General features: G+C 37.4%; 1 protein-coding gene across 9 annotated transcripts; it reads right to left on the bottom strand.

Annotated features, from left to right (window-relative positions):
- Positions 1-7,430: 7,430 nt before the first annotated feature.
- LOC148877244 (uncharacterized) lies at positions 7,431-9,804 on the bottom strand. Of its 9 annotated transcripts, XR_016112695.1 has the most exons (9): positions 9,713-9,773; positions 9,568-9,649; positions 9,424-9,477; positions 9,201-9,332; positions 8,961-9,057; positions 8,794-8,835; positions 8,634-8,690; positions 7,838-8,540; positions 7,431-7,719 (listed from the first exon to the last, which is right to left on the bottom strand). XR_016112695.1 is itself a non-coding variant. In XM_088983407.1 (8 exons), exons 1-8 carry the CDS (start codon positions 9,717-9,719, stop codon positions 7,941-7,943), a joined length of 1,113 nt encoding a protein of 370 aa, XP_088839533.1. In that variant the 5' UTR covers positions 9,720-9,779; the 3' UTR covers positions 7,793-7,940. The 9 variants fall into 9 exon arrangements, 4 of the variants coding, with proteins under 4 accessions (XP_088839533.1, XP_088839539.1, XP_088839523.1 ...); XR_016112686.1 differs by having other exon boundaries at positions 9,568-9,804; XR_016112691.1 differs by having other exon boundaries at positions 7,830-8,540; positions 9,568-9,804.
- Positions 9,805-12,822: the final 3,018 nt, after the last annotated feature.

A 12,822-nucleotide genomic window follows, 5' to 3' on the forward strand; every position in this document is an offset into this window, starting at 1 on the left:
GTTTATAAGTGTGCATGGTGACCCGAGATGCTGTAGGAGAAGGAGTCTTTGGGATATGCTGGAAGGAATCTTATATTATCTATCTATCTATCTATATATATATATATATATATCTATATATATATATATAAAAGATAGTCTCATATATCTTATTTGCCACTCAGTTTTTGGATCAATAGTTTGACCATTTGGGTCGAATGGACGGCCCGTTCTAATAACAAAAATTACAAGCAAAAATTTACGAAACCATTTTGGTAATCGGTTCGACCATTCAGTTTGAACAGATGGCCCATTCTGACAACAAAAATTACAGGAAAAAAAATTGAGTGTGTGAGGTCCATTAAGTAGTATCATATGTGTTATGCCATTCGAGCGTGTGACTTATACGACCCGAAAATGGAACCATTTTGGTCACCGGTTTTTGGGTCGACGGTTCGACTGTCCGGTTCAAATGGACGACCTGTTTTGACAACAAAAAATAAAAAAAATAAAAAATGGCCAGTAACCATTGAATGGGTCAACGGGTCGACCGCTTGGGTCAATGGGTCATTGACTGATTCAACGGTTTTTGGCTAGGGACCGGGATTGGGATAAAATGGAACAGGTTGCTTGGACAGTTCCTAATTAAAAAGTAAAAAAATGGCCAAAAACCATTGAACGGGTCAACAGTTCAACGGTTCGACCGCCTGGGTCAATGGGTCGTTGACCGATTCAACCGGTTTTGGCCAGGGTCCGGGAATGGGGTAAAACAGAACTAGTTGCTTAGACGGTTCCTAGGCCAAAATGTTCGTTCGTCTGGGTTAGTGGCGGTTAGAAAACCATGGTTTTTTATGCTTTTGGGTTTTCATTATTCAAAGGTTTCTTCTACTGTGAGCTTTATTCAAGCATGTGGGGTATGTTCATTTTTTTTCATTTTCTGCTTTTTTTTGTGTGTGTTTGGTCTTCTTCTTCTTCAAGATCCTCCAAAACGTTCTAGGGTTTACCACCATTTTATTTCTTCGCTTTTGTTTCTTCTTTGGTTTACTTATGCAATGTTTTTTTTTTTTTAATTTTCTTATAAGATGATTTGCTTTGTCTCTTTCTTTGATTGCATGTATGCTTAGCTCCGTATCAAAAAGGAACTTTGGATTCAATTTTCTAATTTTTTTTCTTGTTTTTTCTAATTTGGTGGATTTATCGCCATTTTTTTTCGTGTTTAAAGTTACTTTGGATTTATCTTTTAAGGTTTTGGAATCCCTTGCAATGTCTACTCTTCTCATGACCATGACTATAAAGTTATTTCGTCTAATTATTGACATGTAAAAAAAAAATGACCAAGGAATGGAACTGTTCTGGCCACCTATTTCCAAGTTAATAGTTCAACTGTCTAGTTCAAATGGATGGCCTGTTTGGACAATAAAAATAAAAAAAATAATTAAAAAATAAAAAATGGCAAAAAGCCATTGAACAGGTCACCAGTTTGACCGCTCATGTCAACGAGTTGTTGACTGATTCAACGATTTTTGGCCAGGGACTCGGTTTGGGGTAAAACGGAACCAGGTGCCTGGATGGTTCTCGGGCCAAATGATCCTACTGTCTGGGTCAACTGAGAGTTCTCGATGTGAAACAAAGAATAACTATGAAGTAGAATACAGAACTATCACTATATGATCATATTCTTTTATATGAGATGCTTTGCTGAAACAATATTTAAAAAACGAGCACATGATGATCTCTCTTAAGTCTTTATATGAATTTTAAGACTTAATTACTTATAATTGTAAGTTTTTTATTAAGAAATTATTATATTTTTTAATGTAATAAATAGCAATATTACAATTCCATTCCAATACTACAAAGCTAGACCAATTGATGACTCCAAGAGGCCTATTGCTGTAGGAATGAGTAATTACTCACTTTCATAAGTTCAAAACACTTGTCACTTATTGAGTGGAATTTCTGGTGGGAGATTTACATGGTCCAATAACGGATATGGTCTTGCGAATATTGCTGAGTGATGTCTAGATCATGCTTTGATTAATATCACATGGAGGGAGATATTTCCAAGAGCTGCGGTGTTCCATTTTCCTGTTGATATACGACCGGAAATTTTCTACTTTTGCAAATGATATTAGTGGGAGTATATGCAGAGTACGTGGAGCTCTCAGTAAGTGGAACATATCTGTTTCTCGGAATATTTTTCACCAAATGATAGCACTTACAAGTCAAATTGATAGATACATTGCAACAGCTTGACCCCTCACCCGTGAATTTACAACGGGAGGAAGAATTGACTTTAAATTTGGAGGAGCTTCAGGCAAGAGAAAAATTATTTTGGAAGTAGCGCTCTTGAAAATTGTGGTTAAAGAATGTGATAGAAATAGCAGATACATCTATCTCTCTACGGTTCAGCATAGATGACAAATAACTATTGATAGTTTATGGTAGGGGTGTAAACGGATTTAGCTCTAATTGGATGAAGTAATATCTGAATTTGAATCCCATTAGAAAATTCGATATCCGATGGATATTAAAAATTAATATTTGAATTTAAATTTGATTAAATATTTGAATATTCGATTCGATTTGAATTCGACTAATTAATTATTTTAGGTAATTAATAAATATATAAAATAAATATTTTATTTATATAAAGTATATCAATATATAAATTATATAAGATATTTAAATATTTAAATATTATACATAAGAATTAAATAATTGGTCGAATTCGGATATTTATTGAATCGAATCAGGTCATATCTGAATTCGAATCCGATTAACTATTCAGTATGAATAGGATATCTGAATTCGACCGGTTAGATATTCGAACTATCTGAATTCGATTAGATTATGTCGAATCTCGAATTTGAAATCAGATTTTCGAATACCGTTGACACCCCTAGTTTATGGAATGTAGATGGTACTTGGTATTGTGATAAGAAATTATAAAGGAGATGCTTGTCGATTAAGGCTGCAACTTGGGTTGGGTTGGCCCGGACCCAACCTAACCCAACTTGAAAAAGTCGGGTTGGGTTGGGTCGAGTTGATGCTTAGGTTAGGGTCAAGGTTGAAATTTATGAACCCTACTTTACTTCAAATTGGGTTAGGGTTGACCCTCCCAATCTGAACCCGACTCAATAGTACTAATATATGTTATATATATGATATATCATACATTGATTTGTTTTATATGCATGATAGTTGTATAGCCCCCACCACATACTATCATTTATTTCTTTTAAGATAATCACTTTACTTAGTCATTTTAAACACTTTTTTTTTCTAAATTTTATACTTAATGAACCAATAAAAACATCAACAAACAAATACTAATAAAACATATGATTAATATATATATATATATGATAGTGAAAGTTGAGTTAAGATATGAGATTAAGAAGTTCTACGAGATTTTAAAGGATGGAAAGAAGGTTGGGTGGGCTGAGCCCAACCCAAGGGTTGGGTTAGGGTTGGAGGAATTTAGTTAGGGTTAAGGTTGGATAGGTCGGAATAATGGTTGGGTTGGGTTAGGATTAGGGTTGGAGCTTTAGAACTTAGATTTGGCCTCAACCTGACCTAACCTGGCCAAACTTGCAGCCCTATTGTCGATCATTTTAAGAATTTGTTTAGTTCTATTAGCATTCCAGTGGCAACAAAGCTTCTTTCAATGATTCAACTGCAGACATTTGCTTTGGACAACGAAGACTTATGTTGGTTACCTAGTAACGAAGAAATTGAAGAAGTTGTCGTGCAATTGGGATCTCTCAAATCACTAGGTCTTGATGGTATGTTTGCTCTATTTTTTCAAAAATTCTAGCATGTTATTTATAATGATATTATTTCTTGAATTCATGGATTGTTTAATTGGAAATGACTTGGACCCCATTATTGCTCGTACTAATATTGTATTGATTCTAGAAGTTTGTCATCTAAAGTCTATTAGTACCTTGTACTTTGGGTCCAGTACCACTTTGGTCCCTGATCTTTAAAATGCTACAATTCAGTATTTGAACTTTCAAAATGTGTCAATCTATTATAAGCTGCTAACCAGTCCGTTAACCAGCCCGTTAAGTGGCATTTGAGAAGATGGATATGCTCTTCAAGTGTCATCTCATTCTCTTTATCAACCATCCAAACATTGATAAAAGATGAATAATCCCAAATTCTTGTCTTTTCTTGAATGCCCACCCCATTAAGACATGACCTCAACTTTATTGAATAAAGCTCATCGCAAGCCCGCATGGAGCCATGAACTTGTTGTGGGTGTCTCTGTGGAATTGATTTAATACCTTTTGTGCTATTGTAGTTATGGTGATGAACATGTACCTATATATATATTTATATTACTATGTATACATAATTATGCGTATCACATATTTATATTATTATATATATATATTATATAATTATGTATATATATAATTATACATTATATAATTATGCATATCACATATATACTATATATTTTTATGATGGCATGTCAAGGATTAATTGGTTCGACTTGGATGGTTGAACTAATTACCCGTGACCCTGAAGAGAAAACGATCTCACCTCCAGCCTACATCTTTGAACACTGGTTTCAACCACCCTAGAGTGGGGCACCATACTACAGTAATGAGATTTGCCTAAGTCCACCAATTTGAACCCGTTGGTCCCCTAGTTTGATATATACTGTCTATATAGAACATGACTTGTAGCCTTGTAGGGTCTATTGTCTATTTGTCTTCCACTTGAGGTCCATTTAAGAGATAAGCCAAACATGGCTTACCAGTCATGGTCCCAAGAGCAGTAATGGTCTGATAATAGATACTGCTGGATTCAGTTAATACTACAGAGCGGTGAGATTCATAGATGAAATGAAAGGTAGTTTCTATTAAGTGTGGCACTAGTCCCCAGTCAGTCCATTTAAGTTACTTGGCTCATTACCTTCTTTACATTTTTTTACGAGGCTACACAATGGAGGACACGTCCCCATAACCCCACAACCTGGTGGCTTGCTGCAGGATTTTCAGGGCTTGGATCTGCTACCCACAAGCTGTTTCTATATGTCACTCATGATTCAATTGAGCTTGCCATTGGGAATGTCTCCCTTATCATTCATGGGAGATGTTATCAACATAAAGTAGTGGTGCTCTATGGTAGGGATGTGGGAACAAATTGTGGGTAGCAAATTTGAAATAGAATTTCCATATTTCTGCCACAAAGACCCATAAAAGCAACCAACCTTTTTTATTTTTTTTGGTGAAATAGAAGCTACCAACTTGGTCGCCATCAGTTGGTAGCTTCTTTACATTTTGCTTATATACATGTTGCAATTTTTCCATTTTATTGGAGCATGCCTCATTAGTCATTCCCAAGAAACTAGAAAGGAGTGCATTACACAACAAGGGAAACCTTTCCCAAAGCCCCAAAAACCTCTTAAACCTCCCGGTGCAACTTGGGCGGGCCGAACTTGAATCTGGACCATCCAGCCCACAATTTTATATAGATTGGGCTTGGGTTTTTGATCCTCAGACTGGGTTTGGCCCAAACGTTTAGACTTTTTAATTCTTCGAGTTGGGCTCGGGCCTAGCCCTTAGCTGAATCTAGTTAAAGTCCAACCAAATTACATACATACATACATACATACATACATACATGTATTTCAATTTTTAGTGTGGATTGATTGACCAACCCAACCCGGCTAAGGCCCAAACCAAACTTGAATGCATCAAATTTTATTATAGGCCCAAACTTGACCACAAAATTGAACCGAGCTTGGACTTTAAATCCACTTTTTAGGAGATCGGCTTCTATTAGGGAAAATCTATGCCCACACCATTCTAACAGCCTTTTGCAACCATGTATTCTGAATATCTCCTCATGAAATAAAACACACAAGTATGGACATATTCTCAATGCAAGGCAGTAAAAACTGCCCGAATGAGCTTTGCCCTGACTGAAGCTGAACTCACTTTTTAGGATTAGGCCTGGATTGATCTAAAACCCGTCCGAACCCTCCAAACTTATACCCCTAATTAAACCCCAAAATAGGCGACACCTTCAAGATAGTCGGGCTGCGGGGAGAGATCTGTGAGAGTGACAGGGGAGGTTGCATTGGAGATGAAATGTGGGTAGCCCTAACTCATTAACTTTTTTATAGGATTATAAATGTAAATATTTTCATATTATCAACTGTTTATCATATAAGAGAAATACAGTATATAGAAAATTAGTAGAATAGAAAGGATTGCAACTATAGTAGCACAAATGTAAACTCATAGAAGATGGAATAATGTTGCAAAAATAATGTTTATTAAGATTACATCTCTTGCTTCTTACCGTACATTAACATATCAGCCTGGTGTGGTGATCTGAACTGTTTATTTCTAGTTTACCAGTTTGGTGGTCGAAAAGCTCCACCTAAAAAAATTCATACAAAATTCTGAGGATAGGGTAGTTGAAAATTGGGAAAATTGTAGATTAATATCCTGTATTTTGGGTGTAGTCTCACTTTGCTCCTTCAACTTCAAAATATATCAATCCAATATTTAAACATCCAAAACTTATCAGTATCTTAACCGACCATCAGTTATGTGTATCAGATGACATTATGTATGATTTAAAATTTTTAAAAATATCCAGAAGACATCAGTATGATTTAAAATTTTTAAAAATATCCATATTATCCTTTGAAATGAAACACTGTTCATTATCTTATTCTTGAAACAAAGATGTAAATTTTGGATATCGAATTTTGTAATGCTCGCAGCGATTAAACCTAGGCGTGAGAGTGGGAGGAGTTGAACAGAGATTATCTGTAGTCTCTTAGCATGAACGGCTACTTTCCTCTGCTTAAAACTAGCAGACAAGATTATCATTACTACTAGCAAATAGGGATTCACTGGGTTCAGTGAATGAACACTTTGTCTAATATAATGACGCAGAAATAATGACTCATGCACTAACACTAACGCACTGCAACAAGAGGCCATGACTGTCATTCCATTTCCAGCGTGAGTGCATCAAATTTGTAGGTCAAATCCATGAACGTGAATTAGGTAAACAGTACACTTTCGCTTCTTACAATCAATTTAGCATAATTATTGATGGCCATAAGAAATTAAGCCAAACTACCTGGGCTTGAAATGATGGAATCAAATGGAGGATTTAACACATTATTTGATTGCTTTGGTGGGTTTCGATTGAAAGGTGAGTCTCAATTATGATGATTTGATCTTGTAACAAAGTAAATAAATAAATCCAACCATGCATGCTTTATAGATGATAGTTAATTAAGTATTTTCATTAGAACCGATTAATAACGAATTTGGGATTGGTTCGAATTTCTTTTACGGAGGACATTTGGATGGATCATAAAAATATTAAGAACATTTTGTATCTTCACATGTTTTAAAGTTTCGAGGAGCAAAATGAGATTAAGCACAAAATAGAGGGTACTAATATGCAAGTTGATGCAGATTTTGTTTTTGTTCGTCACCTTATTAAAGAGAATACGATGAGCCAAGTCACCACCTATTTACAGGTTACATCACAATCACATCACATTACATCTTGCCGCTGTCTACCCGACAAACCAAGATTAAAATGCTTACCCATAATTTATTCATATTTGGTAGAAACCCAGTTCGCTTGCGCATACGACGAACATGAATTATTGGTACTGTAGTGTGGATGGACCATTCATTCTATTTGCCCAATCTCTCTCTCTCTCCTACTGCAGTGTCCATCAGATTGCTACAATTTGAATTATTAAAGATCAAGGAAAAAAAAAACATGTTAGCTTGAAATTGGAAAGAGAGAAAGCATGTTCTCATGATAATGAATCCATGACTATGATTAATAACCTACTGACTTCGAAGTTTGAAGTTTGAACAGCAGCAATAAAACATAATTATCCACTTGTGACTTGTGAGTTATCTATTTAATGAACCTTCGACGTGATTAATTAGTTGAGTTTAAAGCAACTTCTCTCTGTCTCTGACTCCCGAACCATGAGTCTCTGACCGCATCGTTGCTTCATCTTCTAAGCTTGATTTTGGGTTTAGTAATTTGGGTTTTTGTTCTTCAGCTTGATGAGCCAAGTCACCACCATCTCCATTGGTCTTTATTCTTTGATGACTTGTACTGCTGCTGCTGCTGTTGTTATGCAATGCTTTAGCAGGAGCTTGGACGGTGGTATGGGGGGGAAGCACAGAGGGTAGTCTAGATAAGAGAGCTCCTAGACTCCAAGACATGGATGGTAAGAGAGGTGGGATTGGGCAAAAGGGTCCTCCTGCAGTACCCATCTGTGGGCTGTTCCACCCCAAATTGACGGATTTTATGGGAATTTCTTCGAAGCTGTTGTCGCCATAGCATCTTTTCTCGCCTGATAGGTTCCTCGTGTCATCGACGATAAAACCGGTTTCATGGACGCCCAGCGTATGGCTATTGTGTTTTAAGGTGTTTGGATGTTGGATGGCTGGGCACGGTCTCTGTATCGCGAAGAAGCCGGGTATGCTCTGGAGATAGCAAAATTTCCTCTGTACACTGATCACCAGGTTGAGATCTTCGACAATCTGAACAAAGATGACCACCCATTATTGGAGGAATTGCTTTTACGTGCAACATATATACAGAGAGAGGAGAGAGAGAGAGAGAGAGAGAGAGACCTTATCTAGTGAACCCAGTTGAATGATGCCTTCCCTGACAGAGATTACTGCTATGGTCTGGAAATAGAAGTAATTATTTCAAATGTTCAGCTTGAATTAAGAGTAAAGAGTATTCCTGTTTTATTTTTCTTCTAATTTCTGGTATTATATATCTGCCTACCTGAATGCCTGAATTGAACTGCAACTTCCATTGCTTAGGCTGCTGTTCATATGAAGATAGGAAGTGAGAAAGAAAGCCGAAAATCTGTATCAGTAAACAGAGTGTGCTTCATTTGTATATGTTAATAATCAAGTAGGATTTTCTTTTTTTCACTTTTTCAGGCTTACAGGTTCGATTGATCCACTCCAGTTGGGATCGTTTTCAGGTGGGTTTTCCCTAAATACCCATTTGTGACTGTTGTCTGCTGCAACTTTCCCTACTAATCTGAAAAAGAGGAGAAAGAATAAAGAATCGAATAAAAGATAAAGAGGACAGTAATTTTCTAACTACCACTTCCTACGCTTCCTTCTCTTTATTATTTATCTCTGAAAATAAAGTAGAGAGAATGATAAAATCAGAATGGTCACCCTTCTCCAAAGCTGTAGACCTCGTGAGACATCTTAAAGAAGATATCAGCTCCGAACCTCCCCTTCACGTATCCGCTTCCCGCTCGTTCGCATTCATGGAAATCGCAGAACCCATCTTCCCATACAAGAATCCTGAAACCAGAACCCACTAAAAGAATTCAAAATACAATAAGATGAAGAGATGGGCACCTCTGGATTCTTCAATTCTGGTGTGACACGGTACCAATTCCTTTTGTTTCCTTGGGAACGGTCGAGAGCACCTTCTCCATAATCCCATCTGCGGGACAAAAAAGTGTGATCAGAGAACAAGTACAGAGTTCGATAAATGCTTTTCAATTGTAATCAATTTAATCATTTCATCCCTTACTTTGGTGGAGGGTAATTCCGAGGCAAGATCCTCCAGAAGACAGCGTACACCCACTTTGAATAAGTAGAAGAATTGGAAGAATCTGAACATGAACACAGGCTTCTTAGTGTTTGCTGCAAGAGGCAGTTGAGAATGGGAATCCCACCTTCCATTGTTGAGGGAGATGTTAGTGTCTGCCTGCCAATTTTAAGCAAGCAGTCGCTTGATCTCCCGTTAAAATAAAAAGGGAAGCTCGAGTCGTACCATGTAGTAAGTATGGTCCGTTATCTGGTTTCAGAGTGCGTAATGCACCAGAAAGACAACAAATTAAGTACAAGTATTGGAATAGGCAAATTAATACTTGCTTGCTTCAGACTTCAGTGGCTCGTTCACCCGTTCTATCTATGCTTGCTGCTAAAGTGCGCAGGTGGCGTTTTCTCATTGGGATTCATGACCTGCTTAATGACAAGGAAAAGGAACATTTCAACATTGTTTACTGTTTAATTTGTCGCAGGTCCGACGTCTAGCCCGATAAGAACTCATAATCCAAGAGCTGGCACCACTTCAACTTCGTTCCATACTTGGTCCGCCATCGACCTCTTCATAATCAACTTAGCATTTAACCATTGAACTTTTTTGTGGGCCGGGAAATATGAAACTCTGCTTAAATATAACTATATAATCAAACTGAACCCTCTTTTCTGAATCTGCTTAATTATAACTATAATAAATCTGCACCCTCTTTTGTAAATGGAGAATTAGGATTTTATCAACCAATTACTGAACTGCATTTCTTTAATTACTACTACTTCTTAGTAGAGGGATATCAATGTAATGCAGAACATTTTTCATTCGTGAAAGCATGATTAATATCTGACATTACCTCAAGAACTAAAGTTGTAAGAAGAGATGGAAAGAGTGCTACAATCGTTGTGAAATACATGAACATGAAACTTTGTGTGTTAAACAAATTTATATGTACGTACGGTAGTGGCGATATAAAACATCCAAGTGATCCAGATTCTGACTAAACGAACATAGCTGTTTTAATCTGCTACAGGTCTAGTTTTAGTGGAGACAACATATACAATTTGTGTTATAGTGTTGTAGTGGAGGAAGTCTGACTCTTGTGGCAATTGCATGCACGGATGAGGTGAACCTGTGTAAGTGGATTGAACAATTCCTAGGTTGTCCATTCTGCAGGAAGAAGGTATATATACCTGAACATTTTAGACTATTGAAGATGCCTGCAGCATTGTTGATTTTGATCCTATCTGATTAATTGGGGAAAATCAGAAAAGAACAACCTTGTAAGGCTTAATTACAAGCATCACATGAACTGATGGGTTAGTTATGTCAAGGACAAAGTTCAAAGGCATTTCTGTATGGCAAAGGGTATTGATGCTGTCTGGGCTGAGGTGGACAAGCAATAGATAAGTTATTTTGATGAGTTGGACAATCTGTGCCAATCCAACTATCTGTATACAAAAGGGTCAGGCCTCAATTTTGAGTGCAGGAAATCCGACCTTGGGCAGTGTGCCCTTATATATATATAGGTTCGAGGGAGTTTCATTCTGCTCCTCATTGTCTTGAGACACGTGTCAGCTTTTGAGATAGTCACCATCCGAGCCCATAGGGATTTGCGCTTTACATTCCACCAAGAGTGGAAACCGGATTCAGTCAGTACAAGACCCGTTCGAACAGCCTTTATATATAGCCTTGCATTGGGAATATCTCCCCATGAAATAAAGGACAGAAGTATAAAGACATCTCCAATACAATTCCTAGGTTGTCCATTCTGCAGGAAGAAGGTATATATACCTGAACATTTTAGACTATTGAAGATGCCTGCAGCATTGTTGATTTTGATCCTATCTGATTAATTGGGGAAAATCAGAAAAGAACAACCTTGTAAGGCTTAATTACAAGCATCACATGAACTGATGGGTTAGTTATGTCAAGGACAAAGTTCAAAGGCATTTCTGTATGGCAAAGGGTATTGATGCTGTCTGGGCTGAGGTGGACAAGCAATAGATAAGTTATTTTGATGAGTTGGACAATCTGTGCCAATCCAACTATCTGTATACAAAAGGCTCAGGCCTCAATTTTGAGTGCAGGAAATCCGACCTTGGGCAGTGTGCCCTTATATATATATATATAGGTTCCAGGGAGTTTCATTCTGCTCCTCATTGTCTTGAGACACGTGTCAGCTTTTGAGATAGTCACCATCCGAGCCCATAGGGATTTGCGCTTTACATTCCACCAAGAGTGGAAACCGGATTCAGTCAGTGCAAGACCCGTTCGAACAGCCTTTATATATAGCCTTGCATTGGGAATATCTCCCCATGAAATAAAGGACAGAAGTATAAAGACATCTCCAATACAAGGATGTTCAAACAGGTCTTGCACTTACTGAAGCCGATCACCCAAGAGTGGGATGAGAAGCTCAAAAATGTTGGCATCGACCTTGGCGGTCACATGTCCCTATATTGTGGACTTGTAGCCGCACCAACATTAGCTCATAGGTCATATAAAAGCATGCCATGTTTGTTGGAAAATTGGGTCATTGTAACTTTGGAGGAGAAGCTCTGAGGCGCGTTTGAAGACACTGTCTTTAGAACGTTATTTTCCCCCACTCAGTTTCATCGAGTTTGTTGTTGGGTTACAGGCAAATCCATTCCTAGGATACAATAGAGACTTGGATGAGAATTTGCAACCAGCAAAGTTGAAAAATCTCCGAAGAAACCTTCTGTGAGATTGTAGTAGACCGGACTGAGAGAAAGAGAGAAAGTGGATTTTCGAAATTGTGTGTTTTTGAAGTCTGATTCATGCTCATTAAATAGTTTATGAAGAAATATGAAGAAAAGGTAGGTGCTAGTTAAGAGAAGACACCTTGAACAGTCACAATTTCAAACATTGTGACTGTTTAAAAAGTAGTTAGCAGTTAATGACTGTTAACTTTGAATTGTGCCTCTTGATCACTCCTGATCGACTCATGACCATTGATCTCATCAACGGTCAACATCGCACCAAAAGTACGAGCAAAGTGCACCTCATTGTGCACACACACGCGCACACACGCGTGCACGCGCATTGTGCGGTATCAAACCCCCATACTCTCCTCTACTATTTCTAAAGAGTGTAAATCAACTCCTATTAAAATACTGAAAACAAAGTTTATAATTTTCTAATGTAGGACAAATTCAAAATTGGGTTTTGTAAAAGAAAATTTAATTTTTCAATCAAGTGTGCAGGTGCAATTTCTCATGTAATTGA

This window comes from Nelumbo lutea, chromosome 1, assembly GCF_056320005.1.
Source record: "Nelumbo lutea isolate HS-2025 chromosome 1, American lotus-T2T, whole genome shotgun sequence".
Taxonomy (NCBI): Eukaryota; Viridiplantae; Streptophyta; class Magnoliopsida; order Proteales; family Nelumbonaceae; genus Nelumbo; species Nelumbo lutea.